Source organism: Ornithodoros turicata, chromosome 7 (genome assembly GCF_037126465.1).
Source record: "Ornithodoros turicata isolate Travis chromosome 7, ASM3712646v1, whole genome shotgun sequence".
In the NCBI taxonomy this organism is placed as follows: Eukaryota; Metazoa; Arthropoda; class Arachnida; order Ixodida; family Argasidae; genus Ornithodoros; species Ornithodoros turicata.
In genome coordinates, this window is record NC_088207.1 from 29,757,473 (window position 1) to 29,777,028 (window position 19,556).

Here is a 19,556-nt window from a genome sequence, read left to right on the forward strand (position 1 = left end):
CTAGCTCACTTACGGAGCGTCTTTCAACGTTTGAGAGAGGCGGGTCTGACGGTAAAAGCCGAAAAATGCCATCTCGGATGTGCAGAAGTTGAGTACCTCGGACACGTAGTAGGTCAGGGTAAACGAAGGCCAGTAGACCTCAAAATCGCTGCCGTGAAGGAATTTCCGAGACCCGTCACCAAATCCGACATTAGGTCATTCCTAGGTCTCACGGGATATTATCAGAACTATATCCCAAATTATTCTGACATTGCGAGCCCGCTGACGGACGCGCTGCGCAAGGGAGAACCTACGGAGGTGAAATGGGACGAAGAGAAGGAACATTCCTTCCAGGTTCTGAAAGGAGCGTTGACGAGTGTACCTGTTTTGCAGGCACCGGACTATTCTAAACCATTTATAGTCCAGTGCGATGCCAGCAATCGGGGACTAGGAGCTGTGCTGTGCCAGAGAGACGAACAAAATAAAGAGCACCCCATCCTGTACATAAGCAGAAAGCTTAGCGTCAGAGAACAGGCCTACAGCGCCTCCGAAAAGGAATGTGCATGCTTGGTTTGGGCCGCCCAAAAGTTAAACTGCTACTTATACGGCGCAAAGTTTACTTTTGAGACCGACCATTGTCCACTGCAGTGGCTGCAACGGATGTCGGCGAAAAATGGTCGCCTTCTACGCTGGAGTATCACCCTGCAACAATATAATTTTGATGTTTTGTATAAAAGGGGCAAGCTCCACGCTAACGCAGATTGTCTGAGCCGGTACATGGAAGCCTGAAATAGTCCTATGGTGCTTTGGCGAAAGATCAAAACTGGGAAACGAAATTGTTAGTTTTCCTAGATTTTTGTATTCCATACTCTTCGTTCGTTCCAAGTGTGACATTAGAGTGACCGTTATGATGATAACCCATTGTAAATAACTATTATAATGTTGTAGTGCTATGGAGTTATATTAGATGCTAACTTGGTGTGTGTTAGAGAGGACCAGCACATGCTTTGGTGCTGTTTCGGCTAAGTGTTTTGTTTGACCAGTGGTCGTCCACCAAGTAACTTCTACAAAGTGTCCTATCCCAAAGAGGGTAGTCACAGAAGAGCCTACGGAAGCCTGTACAGTCAGGGACATGCCGTTAGAGCAGACGACACTGACAACAATGACTTGTGAAGTGCCTGTGTCATTGACAACGACTGTCACAAATGATCAACGCCAGACTCTGCTAGCCGCTACTACATGTGCACAGATCTCTTCAGGGAAGCAACAATGGTCACTTCCCTTCCAAGATCTTCCCCATCGGCGGAGGAGCTGTTACGTTCCTACACTGTAGCAGAAAAGTGTACGTGTAACACGATCTGCGCGAGTTTTCGTGGAAGACGTTTCGGCACTGGGACGAGCTGCAGATGGCCCTCAGTTCCACGAAGGTGTCGCCTTTCCTTGTTTTGGGGGACCCGTCCGAGAGACATTCGCTCCAAGACACTGCCACAGTTTCTCGCACCCAACAAAGGATTCGGGGAATGCTTTCTCATGCCGACCGAAGAGATAAAAGCGGAGACCAGAGTGACCGAGGCGTCTTTTCTCTCAACCGACGATGAGCAGGCTGGACGGATCGCCGACAGTTTCCCTGTATCATCCAACTCTTGTACTTATGTAAATAGTTAACTTCATTTGCTTGTACCCTGAATTGGCTCATGGTCCTTTCATTGGTGTGTTGCCACGCTACCAGAGACGACACACGCAACAATCTTTAGAGCCGCGGAAACCGTACGCGGTAGCGGATGCTGGGCGGCAAGCGTTCTTTCTTGCCGCCCAGCGGCAGCCCGCAGCCGGTTTCCGCACATGTGTATACTGCATGTGGTTACGGGCGCTGACGCCGTGTTCATTATGCTGTGTGGAACGCACTTGCAACCTTTGCAGAGGTATGAGGGTTGGGTATGAGAAAGATAAATATGTCTGAATCCATTGCAGACTCGGCGGATGGCACTGGGGAATTCCGGCCGCTGGCAAGCAGTAATCGAATGTCTATACTCCCCAACGGAACGCTGGATCTGCGAGACCTGAAGCCACCTGACGCGGGCCGGTACCGCTGTACCGCTTCCAATGGCAGGGGGAACGACTTGGACAAGACCATACGCCTCTCCTTACACGGTACGTACTCCCTGCTGGAGCAAGCGCGTTGAAGACGCGTTGGAAGGCTAAAAGTTTTTTTTTTTTTTTGTCTTCAACGCTTGCTTAATTGCGTAGTTGAGCAAAATTAAAATCTCTATTAGCGGAAATATCGATATGAAAATGACGACGACAGTCATCGAGATACAGATATGAAAACGACGATGATGTGGAACAGCTGACCTCCGTCCCATTACCATCTGAAGGATTGGTCAAGATTGAAGATTTCCGACTTACCAAAATTTTAAATATGTTCCGAATGCTCACGGGGTGTTCAGGTTTCCCCGTTGCCATAGTCGTCCTCATTCGCACATCTGTTGGAGATATAACATATTCCAATTTTCGCATTTCGAGTTATGAGTATCTCTAAGGAATACGGCAGCCGGAGCGATAACCGTTATTAAAACGGAAACTGTTCGACATACCGCGAATCATTGCGGATGTTATGTAACCGTTTCCTTTCGCTTTACGACTTCGTCTCTGGTACAGAAGGGATGCTTTTTGCACCGACGTCGACCGTAAAAAGCCTCCTGGTGGAGTGCTGCACAGACGACACTAGGTCCTAGAAATAACGCCCAAAGCCAAACAACATAACCGCAATGCTTCACCCATTAGCAGCGGATTCCGCGGTGCCACCCACGGTGTCACGATAAGTCAGCACGACTCTCGCACGTACGCAGTTGGCAGGGGCGACGCGTAAGGCCAACGGGCCAAGAAAAACAAGCACCTTGTGGAATGACACTTGCCACAAGGCTACAGCAGAGACTTAAAGTAGCGCAGAGGTCATTTTTAACACTCTGTTTCTTTACTGTTAAGCAGGCCAGTAAGATGCACCATGAGAAGCAATTCACCCCACAGTCATAATTATCGCAGAAATTGTATGTAAAGTGCGCCGCAAAAAGCGACCGTGCGCAACGGTGGTGGAGAGCAGTACCAGCCTGTGATCTGCCTGTGACCTCGCGCTGACGCTACAGAGTCCACGCTTGCTGATTGGTTCAGAGAAATGTTGTTTGCTACTCGTCTGTCGTCTGCTACTCTGGTGGTGATGGTGGCGGTGAAAGGTCTCGCCATTGTCGGCCTCACTGAGGTGGGCAACGTCACGACTAACGTCCTGGGGGAATGCGCGTCCTGGACCGACTTCTAAGGGAACTGTGCCGACATATGTCTGAAAGCGTCTGAGGGAAAGTCGGCTGTTCGGGGCTCCGGAAACGCTGACCTCAACTGACCAGCGACCCAGAACGCGCGGACTGTGTAACGTCATCGGTGATGTGTTGTACCGACTCAACGACCGCAACGATATGAGATTTGCCAAAGAACCGGTGGGACGTCGCGTGTACAATGTAGCACATTGGCACACATTTCTAAAAACAGAAGGAAGTTGCATAAGCTATAGGTGGGGTGCATTTGCGTAAGCCGGTTCACCAGAAAGAGAGAAAAACCACGGGTAAAGCTATGCACGCCACCTATACAGACGAGCGTATGTGCTGCACTGCATTTCGTCTGAGACGTATTCCTGACAGTACAAGGGCAGGAATGAGAAGGCATGAAACGGGATTTCTGGCTAGGTTCCATCAGAGCAGACTCTAGGAACTGTAGTTGCGTTTCCGGTCTGAAACCTACGGGAAGCTTGATGTTGCCGCAATTAGTTGAGTCATCCGTCCGTCGAGTTATGGTATAGGCATGTCTCCACCATGTGTGGCTTCGTGACATTTTGACCTTTTTATGAAACCAGCGTAAAATTTAAGCAAGTGAAATTCGAGACCTAAAGACTGTTCAACATGTGCCAGAACATAGTAGAGTAACATGGGACTGCTCTACATTGGAGTCGGAACAACAGCTTCGAAGATGCTGTATGTAGTGATCTACAGGGTGTTTTTTTTAGCCTTTGCAGAATTTTTATAAAAAAAGCTATAAGAGCAGCGTAGATGTCGTTTTTGCAGTTGAGTTCTACGGACATACTCTGGAAGAGAGTATGTGTTGCTACAAGATGACTAATTACATGAAATTCATTAATTAACTCTGACGGAATTTCACTTATTAGGGAATTTCGGGCGAAAACGAGATAGCAGATTGAGAGACTATATCCTTATTGAACGCCATTCGACGTTTAACAAAACCTGAAACACGCACGTGCGTTAAAATATCCATCCCCGAATTTTGATATGCAAATGAACCAAAACCGAAAAGGCGCGCCTCAGGAGCCCATCACCCTCGCCGGTGGAAGCTTGTCGAAAAGCAGTTTATCTGGCCAGCTCAGCGGCACCTACTCCAATCATGTCCGCCGCTTCAAATCACGTGGCTCTCTGACGTGAAATGAGCGCTGTACTCCCCGCTAGTGTCACTAAATAGGGGTACAGAGTATCGCATGCCTTTTCCGCGCCGGAGCTGCAGTTCGGTGTCCGCGATTGGGCCTTTCGTGTCACGTGGTTTCTCCTTCCAAGAACGCGCCGTCCATGTTGAGTCCCCTCCATCCAAAACCGATTTCCTCGATTGCGAGCACGCTCGACTGCGCGCTGTTTTCCGGCGGAGAAGGGGGAGATTGGCGTCTCATTGCTCGGCGACGTAGCCACGCCGGACCCAAGATGGCGGTCTCGCTCGCCGGCGTGGCTCGGTGTCGCTACTCTGCTCCCTATTTAGTGACTCTACTCCCCGCGTTCCCGTTCGTCGCCGTGGTTTCGGTTTCAGCTCATTTGCATATCAGAATTCGTGGATGGATATTTTAGCGCACGTGCGTGTTTCAAGATTTGTTAAACGTGAAATGGCTTGCAACCAGGATAGTCTCTCAAGCTGCTATCTCGCTTTTGACCGGAATCCCCTAATTAAAACGTTAATTAACGAATTTTAAGTAATTAGTCATTTTGTAGTCATCTTTCTTCGAGAGGATGTCCCCTTGGCCGTAGAACTCAACTGCAAAAACGGCATCTACGCTGCTCTTATAGCTTTTTAATAAAAATTCTGTAAAGGCAAAAAAAAAAAAAACTGTGTATCTAATGCAGTGCTGTACGGAACCGAAGAAGCCGCAAGGCAGACTGTGACGATACAAGTCAGGCTGGCGTGCCGCCTCACATGATTGTAGCATCGTACACTCTTAAAAATGAACTTCACCACATAGCACGCTCCAACTAGCCAACCATAATCTCGAATGATATCGTTATCTGATTTGTTCAGAACGGGAGGGTACGCCTTTTTTGTGACACTTATACTGTTCATAATTGTCACAAAAAAGGCGTACGCCTCCCGTTTTCAACAAATCAGGGCAGATAACGATATCATTCGAGATTATGGTTGGCTAGGAGCGTGCTATGCGGTGAAGTTCATTTCTAAGAGTGTAGTCGTCCTCCACTCTTAAATATGAACTTCACCACATAGCACGCTCCTAGCCAATCATCATCCCGAGTTGCATCGTTCTTTCCCCTGATTTGCTGAAAACGGGGGCGTATGCCATTTCTGTGGCATTATGCAGTTCACAATTGCCACAAAAATTGCCTCCCCGTTTTCATCAAATCAAGGGAAAGAACGTTGTCATTCGGGATGATCGTTGGCGAGGAGCGTGCTCTGTCGTCGTCGGTCGCTAGAAGTCGCCATTTGCGAGTTAACACGTGTTTGAACGCCTTCCATGGTGCACTCTTAAAAATGAACTTCACCGCATAGCATGCTCCTAGCCAACCATAATCTCGAATGATATCGTTATCCGCCCTCATTTATTGAAAACGGGAGGTGTACGCCTTTTTTGTGACAATTATGAACAGCATAAGTGTCACAAAAAAGGCGTACACATCACGTTTTCAACAAAGGGCAGATAATGATATCATTCGAGATAATGGTTGGCTAGGAGCATGCTATGCGGTGAAGTTCATTTTTAAGACTGCAGGTTGCGGCCTTTGACTACTAGAGCTTTGAATCGCACACCCCGAAGAAATACTCGAAGTGCATTGTTTCTTAAAAACACATTAGACAAATTGAACCGCAGTGCTCAGAAAACACTCCGCCCGATAAGGCGCCGCAGAAATATGTAGTGGATTCACTCTGCATACCTTACTTGACTTTTATATGCGAGATTCGAGAATTGAACAAAACCGAATTAAGATGGACGCATCGTCTCGAGATTGCTGCACTCGTTTCAAGAAAACAGGAAATCCCGGCAGACCATCGATAACAGTTCCATCCACACTGATGGAGTCTACATCTCAATGTTTTTTTTTCTTCATCTTTTTGCAGTTCAATTTATCTCGTGCAGTTCCTATCGTACAACAGCGTACGTCGTGAACCATCTAAGCATATGGCCATACAAAACGAAAGCGGTATATAGAACGGATCCATCTGCGTTTCGATTTTCCGTAGCACTCCTCTAGCAAAAGTGGATACATGGGCCGTAATCTTCACGTCACTTGCAGCAGACGCCCGAACGACCTCGCGCCACATGCAGGACTGCCATCCAGAATAGCGCGTGTTCTACGCGTGAATTGACGCATTTTACGGCCGTGCCTTCGCAGAGAGGAAAAGGATGGGGAAAGTATATTTATTTTCACGCAGGAAATCTTCACCGTTGCGCAACCGGAATCGCAAAGAGGCCAGTTTGTGTTTCTACCTGTGAAGATTTTAAGGTGGGCGTGGCAGATGCAATCAAATTATTGTGATTGGAGTAGAAGTGATGGGTGCGTCCTATATACCAGCGTGATATATGTGTGATACGAATACGTATGTAGAGTATAGTGTTGTAGAGGAAAACGGGGTGAGGTTTGCCTATTATTCTAATTGTTAACTGAGTTGTCTCTTGTCAAGATTTGTAATCATCCGGGGTCCCCACAGTAGTGGATAACTACGGGACCCCTATATGTATGTTGTAACCTCTTGTATAATATTGTTCTTGTCAAATAAATCTGAATCTGAATCTGAAATCTGAAAGTACGAATGTACATGAAAGCGATAATTACGACTACAGGTGAGTGGTGAGATAACTAAAATATTCTTAGATGACATTCTCGGGGGTAAACATAAATAAGCCCCCGCCACAACTTCCGGTGCCACAAAGACTTCCGGTCCTTCCGCGACAAAGCACGCGCGGAACCAGCCGCCATGTAGAATTATATCTTTCGCTTTCCTGATTTGTTGAAAATGGGAGGCATACCTTTTTGTAGCAGTTTGAATTGCCACAAGAAGGCGTATACGACCTTCTCTCTCATGAAATCAGAAGCGATAAGTGTATCAATCGGCACAGTGGGTGGCGCGGAGCGTGTTTGCTGTGAAACCGGATGTCGTTTTGGCACCAAGCCGGAAACGGTGAAAACGGCATGTATACGTAAAAGCTGCTACTTCAAGTGTGTATAAGATATTCTGCGATTACAGGGAACTTATCCGTTGTACATTGGCTGACATCGCGAAAATTCTCAGGCGGTGGTATAACCCCACGCAGCAGATTCAGGGACTGTTGCGGAGTTCCTATCCCACACTGGTATACTAGATGAGATCTAACAAGGCAGTTTCTCACAGCCATTCCTCGGTGCCTCCTTCCACAAAAGCAGTCGGGCAGTGAACCGCTATGGCGGCGGCTCACATCATCATTCTACTTACGCAGTGTGTGCAGCCGTCGTAGCGATCTACACATATTCCCAAAGAATAACTTGCGTTGCTTAGACGGTGAGACATTTCCAAGTTCTTTCTCTTCTCTTTTCCTCACAGTGCCCGCAAGATTTGAACAGAAGTACAGCGTGGAGAGCGTGCGGAAGGGCGACACTGCCATCCTGCGCTGCGAAGCGCTCGGCGACAGTCCCATGGCTGTTTCTTGGCAGTGGAACGACAAGACTCTGCCTCTCGACTCTCCCAGGCACGTGGTTCCATGCAAAAAATTGTCGGGTTGTCGATTACATGTCATATTAAACTGTTGTCCCGTAGGACTTACCAAACTATTTATCCTTATCTATCCAGGAGGCAGGTGTTCGAAAGTGTAACGGACCGCGGGACCGCGTCAGAGCTGCACGTGCAGGATGCTGAACGCCAAGACATTGGGATATTTACTTGCGTCGCTAAAAACGGGTTCGGATCTGACAAGAGGAACATCAAGCTCGTCGTCTTAGGCAAGTTTTTTCACGTCTGAGTAACTATCGCTTTATCCCTCCTATGCGCACTACGCTATCCATGCTGCACTACTTTTACTGTAGCAACTCTGGCTTTTCAAACCATTAGTTCCCGAACACATTGCAAGGGCGTTTAGTGAAGACGTACATTTTCAGAGGTTCCATCGGCTCCGGCGGACATAAAGGTTGACCAAACGTGGAGTCGGTCAGCTAGCGTGAAATGGACCGCGCCATACAGCGGAAACAGCCCTGTGTCCAAGTACATTGTGCAGTACTGGAAAGATCACGGTAAGCTTACCGTTGCTCCTTCTTATTAACCCGTTTGTGCAATGCGTGGTGAGCGCACTAATTGCGAGGAAGTGCACATCACGTCTAAAGGGGAGGCCTGTTAGCAGCCGCAATACCTGCGTATGGCGAGAACGAGATGTTAAAGCCTTTACCGTCCTTCTACGCCCACACGGTGCATGCCCCCATTCAAAAAGAAAAGAAAAACATGAACGCAACGCAATCATTGTGGATGATGGTGGGCTATGAGCATGTTACGTGGTGAAGTTCTGTTTTCAGAGCGAACATGTGTTTTTGTGTCGTTACACTCACATAATGTGCGCATACTTCTGCACCCTATAGACAGGACAAGCCCAAATGTATACAGCGCCGCTAGGCGAGCTATGCTCTCCTCAAAATTCGTCGTGTACGAGCTCCGTTGTTTTAAACAGCGAAGCGAAGAACCCCCTTAACCTGAGTCCTACATTTCTTTTTTTCCTTTGGCAGGAGCTGCACATAGACTGGAGGAACTCGTCGTCAGTGCCCCGCAGACAGTTGCGCTTTTGCGTGACTTGCAACCTGGGACGTCGTACATTACCAGAACTTTGGCCGAGAACACAGTAGGACGGGGCTCGCCTTCGGAGAGCCAAAAGTTCCAAACAAAGGAAGAAGGTGAGATTTTGAACTGAATTAAAACGTGCATGCCTATGGCGTGTAGTTCCGCGATGTGTTCCGCACTGATAAGAGAGTCCCCTGTTTCCTTAACTTAAAAAAAAAATCAATTTCCTTTCAAGAGCCTGGAGCAGCACCTACCGACCTCGGTGCTGAAGCTCGAGGTTCGTCAGTTCTTCGAATCAAGTGGAAGGTGAGTTGACTCACTCAGTCGACGAGTCTAGAAGCAGCTAGTGCGTGGTCATTGCGGATGTTTAGCTGACACCAGTTTTCAGGATGTAGTTCCTCCGAATATGACTTTGTGGTTTGACATTGCGTTTCTTTAGGGTTCATATTCTGATCTATCATTTGAGTGCGGGACTGTGTGTATTGTTTGCGTACAGCGCTTCTTGCACGCGCGCCGATTGCGTGCTGGATGCACTGCTACAGCTAGAAAGGATGCCGCATTCGGACAGGACGCAGCTTTGATGCTGAATAAACTAGGGAAAGTGAACCAGGCGCCTGCCTAAATAATTTTTTAAATGCTACTTTCTCATATCGAAGAAACAAGGCTTTACGCCTTTTAAAACATACAATCTGCTTACCTAATTTAGGTTTCTACTATGAAGAATAACATATTTCTTATCTTCATTCGCGGTTACTTCACCTGCGTCAGCGGAAGACGGCCGGTACCACATTTGAATTTTGGACTGGACTGAATCATTCAAATTCTTATGGTAGAAAGCGAAATAACAATGAAGGCCGTGCTACATACCTTCCTGTTTTTTCTTCTATCCATCATCATCATCGTCATTATCATCATCATCACCGTCAAATGAACACCGTCGTTCTGAATGGACCTCTTCCTGTTTGTAAACAAATGACGTCATAGTGTTCGACAGCGCCACCAATTTGGTAGACTTGAACTACGCTCGAATCTAGGGGCGAATAAGATCACGAGCGAAAGCCACGGTCTTGAGAGGATTACGATGGTTCCTAAAAGTTACGATGATTCCTAGTTTCTTTCAATAGGAGGAAGCGAACAAGTGCCCATTCGTAGAACCCAGCCCTCCCCTTCCCATTTGTTTCGGTTTCAGTCTGTGTACCAACGTCATGATGACGTTTCTCGGGTAGCGGTCTACTCGTTACCGACGGAACATCGATTTGCTATCACTTCTGGATCGCTCCAAACTTGTGCAGGCCCCTCCCAAGGAGAATTGGAACGGCAAATTGCTAGGGTATTACATCGGCTACAAGGCAAAAGCATCTGAAGACCCATATAGCTACCAGTCGTCCCCAGCAACGAATAAACCGGAGGAAGAGCATTTGCTGTCCGGGCTCCGGCGGGCTACGGAATACAGCATCGTTGTAAAGGCTTATAACGGCGCAGGATCGGGCCCCGATTCGCCGGCGGTTACCGCGAAGACCTCAGACTCGGGTGAGAATACGTTTTGGTCCAATACGAATTTACCTCTTGATCTGTGCATTTCAAGTGCGGACTTCTTCAACAACACTCTTAGAAACGAACTTCACCTCATAGCACGCTACTACCCAACCATCATTTGGAATGATATCGTTATATGTCCTGATTTGTTGAAAACGGGGGCTTACGCCTTTTTTGTGACAATTATGAACAGCATAAGTGTCACAAAAAAGGCGTACGCGTTATCATTCGAGATGATGGTTGGCTGGAGCGTGCTATGAGATGAAGGTTATTTTTAAGAGTCCGTGTTTCCTGGGTTTTCCTCAGACGCTTTTAGACATATGTCGGCAGAGTTCCTTTAGAAGTCGGCCCAGGACTCACATTCCCCCAGGGCGTCAGTCGTGACGTTGCCCATCGCTGTGAGGCCGACAACGGCGAGCACTTTCAGCACCACCACCACACCATTTTTAAGAGTGTATAGCTCAGCAAAATGCAAACTTTTACACTGTATTGCGCCAAAATTTTTTGCCAAACGGCGCTTCTGTAATAGGCTCCACGTATATTTCATGAATTGTATTCTGCTTTTGCATTTCGTAGCTGTATTATCATTGGGAAAAGTGTATGCAAGTTCAATTAATATATAGGAAAGAATTATGCTGATGTTCACACATCTACGATACAGTATAGCGTACCAATGGGCGCGTTAAGTAGCCGCTCCGGAGCGCATGGAGCACGCTCCATTTTACGAAACGGGGCATCTCCTTTTGCGGAGTGTGGCGCTCACGCGCTACTACCCACAACTCTCCACCTCCTCTCCGGTTGGACCCACCTGTACCTTAATTAATCTTTTCAAGGTTGCAAACAGCCGGATCGGGAGACGGCTCTGTCGGTAAAGAATATTCAGTGACACCTAGAGGTATTAGGTGCTTTGCACACGCAACGCTCTCTTGGCTTAAGGCGGACTCACGCCTTAGGAAAGTCTATGGCGAATTTTTGTTCGCGGGGTTCCCGTAAACTTGCTAAATTTCTATACGAAACAAGTACAGGCGTGTTCTCCTCACGTTTATCTAGGGAATGACACATTCTTGAAGGCTTGACGTGATCCAGTGACTTTTGGCGAATTAAAATTTCTCAAATTTTCAATACGTGGGAGTCTATGGGAGTCGCAACAAAATCGCTTCTCTCGGCCCGTCGGCCCGTGATATTTAGGCCAAAATGATGTCATTCCCTAGAGTAGCAGCCTGGGAACTGATTGCAGTCAACAAATTCGACAAGCTTACTGGAGTTTTCCAGATCCCTGCGAATGAAAATAATGGTTTTGTCGTTTGCTAGCATGCTCTGCACGCTGGCGCCGAATGTATTACTTCCTTAGTACGCGCGAGAAGAGCAAACTGAAGAAAACAATTTTGGGATGGTGCAGCTAACCCTCTCCGAAAGCGAACGTTAAGTAGATCGCCTGTGTCCCCCTTAAAAACTCGTTTTGCAGAGGCTCCGGACTCCGGAGAGAGGGGGACAGAGTGGGCGGAACACGCTCTGTAGAGCCGCTACTTAACGGGCCCAATGTCTGTATACGTTCACAATCGCTTGTAACCAGCGAATGACCTTTGCAGAGACACGTTATATATATTCCTCTTACGGAGTATACGAGAATAATTATTTGCGTCGTATCCAGAGGATAGCGTCTACAACTCATATGTGCATTTTCAATGTAGAACCCCCGCTTCCCCCGAGGCTGTGGCTGGAAACCGTCGAACGATTATCCATTGTTGCCCACTGGCAACAACCTCCAGGACCACCGGTTACCCGTACGTATATTTGGAATCCCAACAATAGAAAGGTTGTTGTTTGATGGAAAAGTTAGTAGGGTACCTTTGTTACTTGGTCAGTTCATCTCCATATTTTTCGTTTTCGTCTAATCTAATCTAGCTAGTCATATAAATATTCGCAGTTTCCGCGAAAACATAGTCATTCGGGATGATGCTAAGCTAGGAGTGTGCTATGCGGTGAAGCTCAGATTTTAGAGTGTAATACAGCGACGTTAATTGTCCCAAAAAGGAGTACGCTCGGCACTTCCCTCATATCAGAAGCCGTAACACTTATCATGCGGCACAGTGGTTGGCGCAGACCGTGTTGCGACGTGAAGCTTCAATCCGTGTCTTTCCAATCAAATCATAACAGAGGGCGATGTCACTTTGGAACGATATTTAGCGAGAAGCGTGTCACGCGTCAAAGCTCCGCGGTTATATAGTGTGTAGACCTGCAACTCTTTTGGGTTCTTTACGCAGATTACATCATGTCATACCGAGAAGAAAGTGGTCCGTGGCGTGAGCTGACCGTTCCTCAGACGGACAGTTCGAAATACACGCTAAATGGACTTCGGGAGGCGACACGGTACAACATCTACTTGCAAGCCGCTGGGGAAGGTTCCGTCAGCGAACCTAGCGAGATCATATCTGTCCTGACAGAAGGAGGAGGTACAGTGCGCTTCTATTGATGGGCATTAGGTACTTTATGAGAACATGGGTTGAATGCATTTTACTTGTTTGCGTAGCCCTGGCGGACGCGTCGATGCCAGCTCCTCACGGAAGCCAGAGCCGAGAGCTACCGGTCTACTTGAGAATGTCGGTTGTGGCACCTGCGGCAGCATCGCTCACCGTCGTTGTCCTCGTTATTGCCGGAGCTTGCCTCTTCGTCAGCCGTGAACGAAGGAAGTACAAGGATATTGCGAGTGAGTCACCCAACAACACCCGTTTCCATACACTGCGCATAGTCATTGCGGATGTCGGAAGGATTTGACAGTGTCGGGGATATGTAGCGACATTTCCACGAGGTGACTCTGAGAAGACCATTTTGTGATTCTGCTAGACATCCTGTGTGAAGTCTGGCAGCAAAGATCGCAGCGGCGCGCTTTCCACGTAGCTGCTAGACGTAGTCTCATTTTTTAACGAGACACTAAATGGAGATTGATAACTCACATTGAGAAAGTAATCAACAACAACTTAGTGCTAAGGACCAGTCTATCGAACCCTATAATTGTGTAACGACGCTAAATACGTAATTGATGTTCTAGTCCGACTAGTCCGCAACTGAATTGCAAAACTTCTGCCCAAGCCACGGTTTCTCGTTATTGGATTACATATAATATTTTACTATGGCGTGTTCAAGAAACTTTCCATTTCCAGTTTCATCGATGAAGGCCATGAAGTCCAACGGGCCGATGGTTGGAACGATGGGTCGCCCTCCTAGCCAGCGTTACGTGGACGTAGACCACAGATTTGGGCCGCGAACTCCTCGCCACGTGGACGCCGAACGCGGAGGTGGATCCCGTCCTCTCCTTCCGTCTTCGCAGATACCGCAGTACCCGGCACCGTATGCGACGTTGCCCCTGCGAGCTCCGATGGAGAAAGAGACTCCTGGGCGGCTGTGTCGCAGCGCCAAGGGAGCCTCGCTCTCCCAGGTACGTGTCCTGCAGCCGCCGCCACCTTGGCAAGAGCAGCGTTCGGGGTTGTGGTGCGACATCTGGGCGTCTATGACGCTGACGGCTGGCGGGAGTGTGCGATTGAGTAAGGCCCCCCACCCTCCTCTCTTCTCGTTGCCCGGAGAGGCTCTCCCATCTAGATTCGGTCGAGGCGTTTCTTCCTTTTTTGTTGCCGTCTTGTGGTTCCATTCTGTTCGCCCAATGCTTTTCTCAGTATAGCTTCAAGTCAGGAAACGAACAAGTGTGAGAGATTGTTGCACGAAAACCCTTCCTTGGAATGGCTGTCTTGGTGTGTGCGCTGTTCTGGTTTGTCCAAGGGTGTTCCTCTGAAGTCGGGGTGGCATCGACGTACGACCATAATGGCAATCATTCATCATCTCCGATTTTTTTAAAATCATCATTAAAAAGAACGTATTCAATGCACATAATGCGCATCCTAAGAAACCAGAGGACTATCTAGTGGACCAACTTTTCAGTCTGTACATCTCCAGGCACATGCAGCCCTTTCTTTTTCATTTGCGTGTGTTCTGCTTGCCGGCTTACAATAGAAGCCGTTCTTTCGATTCACAGGCATGCCATTTTTTTTTTTTTACTCAAACGATGCCTGCGAAAGACGAAATGCATTGCTGGCTACTCCCGCATATTTACCCGTGCTACAAGCGCTGACCACGTGCTGGTTGCGTTGCATCTTTCGCAGGCTTCACTGTTTGCGTAGACCTGTAATAGGGCGACGGACAGGCGTTCATGATGAAACGAAGGAAGGCCACATTTTAACGTCGACGAGTACGTAACTCCTTATGTTCGTCTGTCCGTAGGACATCCTGGATACCCAATGTGCGGACAACATCACAGAAGAAGCTGCGGAGATCCACCACTACGACATCGCAGCTTAGAATTGGTGCATGTGGAAAGATGTGCAATCCATGACGTAGTGATTACCAAGCCAGAGGATGTGAGTGATAGCGAAAGGCCAGACGGACAGGAGAACTCTGCCAGTGAACCGGACACCGCGTCCACTGCGACTACCAACACCAAAACAGAGGAACAGTCCGACGACTCCCAGCTCAATACGTACAAATCGGACACAGATGATAGCGGAACGCAGCCGAACAACATGGCCGTCGCGTTCGAACTTGAACTGTGAACTCTAGGTGTGCATAACATCTTCCCTTGCCCCATAGGATTGCCCCCATCTGTAGCTGCAATGTGTGTGGTCTATATGGCGGACATGCATGAGAGTGGTGTACGTGTGCGCATATCGTGTCTTGATTGTCTTTTCGTCGACGTGTCTTCAAAATGCTAGTGGTATTGATTCGCAGGGACCAGCAGGATATTCTCTTTAAACTTCAGTGTCCTGTAGGTCAGTTGTATTACAAGATTGGTGTAGCCCAGACCGTGGTCCAAAAGACACTGTATGATGCCACCGAATTCTAAAGTGCGACATTCCAGTGAACAAACACGCAGTCTAAGTCGAACCACTCGTAGAGCATATCCTTCTGGTCATCACTGCTAGAATAGGTCTTAGACTCCGTATCTTTCGGTTTTTCGCAACGCCTACGAATTTATTGTTCTGTGATAACGAAATATTTATTATGTGTGTCTTTGAATCTCCATACGATCACACTTTCGCAACCTCTTTTATTCTTCAATTTCCTGCGTTCAAGACACGGACCTCCTTTGAACGAATATACTCCCCAGCTTCTCTGATGACCTCCCCCTATGAGCCCTTAATTGTTGCGCCCGTAGGCTGTACAGAGCATGTGTATAGTCCCCAGATGAATGTAGTCAACCGACACGCCCTTTTATCCTTCCTCTCTCTCTCTCTCCTTCCGAAACTGAAGAATGGTGCTCCGCGTTATGCGCTGGGACTTCCATACTACAGGGTTTTATCATGTCCCAGAATGCAGACTTGGTGCTGTGAGATTTAGAAGCTGCTTTTGAATATCGAGTGTACCTGCGTGACGTAATCGCTCCCGCGAGATTCTTAAGGTCGTGCAACCACCAAATGCTCCCGCGGTATGCATTGAGATATGCCGCGAACAACCCCCTCCCCAAACAACCACGAACCTCCCCCGAACAACAGGTTAGCATAATTTGCCGCAAAGATGAGTGCACTTCGTTGTACTACGCAAGATGTGTACGAGAAAATAATGTGTCCTGATATGGGTCATAGCAACAGTAACGTGTTAGACACCAGGCGACGGCCCGGCCATTCTTGTTGGATGCTGTGACGTCGCTGACTCCCTCTTGCAATGTATCTTTACCCCTAGATCGCCACGTCGCCGTTTCGCTCACAAGTGTGTGCGTGTGTGTATGTGCGTGTTTACCTGTGTGTCTGTGCGGTGGATTAGTGATGTACGACGTCGGTCTTTGGAGTCAGTCAACCCTCCAGATGGACAGTCGGCAACGTCATCGACGCCGAGTGCACGGCCGCCGAGCCGTTGTTCACTCAACGAGGTGACAACGAACCCGGCCGCGTTCGGCAGCACCACGTTGCTTATGCTAGTCGCATGAACTTTTTTTACTTATATTCCAATTTCCAGATGTTGTTTCAGACTGGGTTATGGTAAACAGAGTTTCACGCTGTACACCTTCTGCAGCTCTGTGGTTCCATGAGGATACTGGCCAAGGAGGAAATATTGGAACACCATACTAGTCCACATGAATTTTTAGTGCACTTGTTGCAACTGTTGATTCTTTCACTTGCAGGGCGAAGTCCGAAACCGCAGCGGTTGTCCCACGAATACATATATGTATATATTCTGAACCAGTTTCTACGAACTTGGTAATCGTATAGTGTGTATCACAACTTTGTAAACGAACAAGCTAAATCAGTAGGTGTAATACAGTGTTGTGTAGAGGAGTGACGGTAAGAGTTGCGTGTACATGCTCATATACGTAACCCCGAAGCAATTGAGAAGGACACGGAGCGCTTCAAGTCGGGCCCCGTTGGCAGATTGGGAAACGACCAACGATATATCGAAAGGAATGCTTTGAGGTGGTGCTCCTATGCTCAATGAATCGAAATGCACCGACCACTGTGTCCGACCACCCGACGCGCAAGAAGGGCTGCAATAGACTGGACATGCATGACGCGGTTTTGCTGACGTGTAAAAACGATATCCTAGGGTACCCTAGTGTATAGGAGGTGAGCAAGGACGATGAGCTGTGCTGCTCTATAGATTCGCCGCGAACTGTGGTGGTATACAACCTGCGCCTCGTCGCTTCCACTAAGCGAGACGAGAAAGCCACTTTTCAGTTCAGTCCAAGAGTGCAAACCCAGCAGGTTTTCGTTCTTGTACGAGCGACCATAATGTGAAGGCACTTTGTTCATGAAGGCTGCACTCATATACCTCTGACAGGCTTACATAGCGCTGACCACAGAATGTGTAGATCACGTTCGGGGCTTATCCGATAACCATGCACTGGATCAAGAATCTCACATCCTTTATACCCTTTGGGCAAAAATGTGTCCCCATATATACGTTTCAATGGAAAGGAAGAACGGTGTCCTGGTCTAGATGCCAGCACCATGGAAGGCTGTCCTGTCGTGCTCCGTACCTGACCAACCCGACCATATCAAGATGCAGGTAATGGCGATGGTTCAGAACGCTCACACGATCTGCCTCCTGGGGCCTGACCATGAAGTGCAACGCTCTCTCAGACTACTCTAGTTTTACCACTCGTTACAAGAGTACGAAAACATAGTGTATTTCGCCCAAGCGACTTTTGTATCACAACTCGGTAGAGCAGCAAAGCTAGGTGTGTCGTTGTGCTTGAAATGTACTCTTCATGTCTTCAGTTTTGCCCCCCTCACTTATCTTTCCGTCTTCAATCTGAATTGCTCTCGAACCCGAATGAATGTTCAGATAGCCGTGGTATACTCCTGCAGGATGGGGTAGACCAACGCGGCTACATTCGTACTTCGTAACACTGAATTCCTCGTCATTATGCATCGTTCCCCACAAAACGCCGCAGTGGACGTCGCCAAACAGTTATATGTACTCCAAATTATGGTATTTCCTGTACGCTAACATGGCTACTCAGAAAACACATTTTGATCTAGAAGTATCTTACAGCAACAAAAAATATCGCATGCAAAGATTAGGATGCGCGAAGACTCTATCAGATGAAGCATGCGACTATCTAACATGATAATTTAGCCATCGCGCAATAGTTTGAAGCAAGTGAATCAAATACGTGGACGCCCTTGTTATATTGACTTCGTGCCAAAGAAAACTGGTGTCTTGGTATATTCCTGATACACTGTCCACGTCTCTCTTATAGGAAACAAAGGAAGCTATTACAATGACGCTAGGTCTAAAGTTATGAAGCCTTTATCCTGACACTGTCATAGCCAACGGGGCACAATGTACCGCGGCGATACCCGTTGAAGATAAGCGCACTACGTTTCAAAGCATTAACGATAACTTCGTTGCAGCCTCTTGTATTATCGGGTTGCGAGCGATTCCGGGACTACTCCACGGTTAACACGACTGGTGAACCGCGCACATTGCTAGATGACAGTGTCCCGGAACTGCGTCACTACACATATTACGTCGTACATACCATGGGGGAACTGTGGACTAGTTAAAGGCCAAAGTATACGGAAAAAAAAAGGCAGGAGGGCGAGTAGGTGGTACGACAGTATACCCTTGGTTCCAATGTTCAAACCCCTACAGTCCACAATGTCTGCATCAGTAGGGGAGATGGTATTCTAAGATTGTACCATATCGACATGACCTTTCCTAGAGCCTGCTGACGTGGTATAGCACCAGAGTCGTAACGCACCAGGTCAGAAACCTGAGGCGTCCAAGGTTATACACTTGGCGCAGGAACACATTACTATTCTTGTGAACCTCTGCTAGTTTCACAGATCTATGGCTGACTTAAGTGATCATATTGGTTGTGGCCAATTCACGCCATGTGTACTATTAGGCCCGAGAATCGTCAAAAGGGGAAATGCTGATCAAGGAACCAAGCACTGCGGTACCGTAGAGTTATCTGGGACCTTCAACAGAGTTGTTTTCCGACTTGCTGAGAATACACACCAAGCACTGTGGTACCGTAAAGCTATCCGGGCCTTCAACAGATTCAATAGTTTTCTTACTTGCTGACAATACACACCAAGCACTAAGGAATCGTGAAGTTATCTGAGGCTTCAATAGATTCAATAGTTTTCTTATTTGCTGACAATACACACCAAGCACCCATACCGTTAAGTTATCTGTGGCTTCAACGGATTCAGTGATTCTCTTACTTGCTGACAATACGCGCCAAGCAATGTGCTACCGTAAAGCTACCTGGGGCTAAACCTTCTGACGCCACCCGCTCAAACGTTGCCTGCCTGCGCACTGCTGAAGAGGTTCAAGAAGGCCTAAACAGCTGTCCAGTGCTGGCATGGCGACGCTTGAGCAACAAACACATGCACTACTTGCAGCCAAACAGTTCTGTCTACTTTTTTTTTTCTGTATATGTACAGATTCAAAGGTTCTCCTACTTGCTGACAATACACAGC

General features: G+C 47.8%; 1 protein-coding gene across 1 annotated transcript in view; it reads left to right on the forward strand.

Moving 5' to 3' along the window:
- LOC135400763 (cell adhesion molecule Dscam1-like) overlaps positions 1–16,901 on the forward strand; it is an 85,962-nt gene extending 69,061 nt beyond the window's left edge. The window contains exons 4-15 of the mRNA XM_064632663.1: positions 1,951–2,130; positions 7,828–7,972; positions 8,074–8,222; positions 8,379–8,510; positions 8,994–9,158; positions 9,281–9,351; positions 10,338–10,575; positions 12,273–12,365; positions 12,846–13,034; positions 13,112–13,288; positions 13,743–14,017; positions 14,854–16,901. Of these exons, the coding sequence (XP_064488733.1) occupies positions 1,951–2,130; positions 7,828–7,972; positions 8,074–8,222; positions 8,379–8,510; positions 8,994–9,158; positions 9,281–9,351; positions 10,338–10,575; positions 12,273–12,365; positions 12,846–13,034; positions 13,112–13,288; positions 13,743–14,017; positions 14,854–14,931 (1,892 nt within the window). The 3' untranslated portion in view covers positions 14,932–16,901. The remainder of the gene's footprint in view (positions 1–1,950; positions 2,131–7,827; positions 7,973–8,073; positions 8,223–8,378; positions 8,511–8,993; positions 9,159–9,280; positions 9,352–10,337; positions 10,576–12,272; positions 12,366–12,845; positions 13,035–13,111; positions 13,289–13,742; positions 14,018–14,853) is intronic.
- Positions 16,902–19,556: the final 2,655 nt, after the last annotated feature.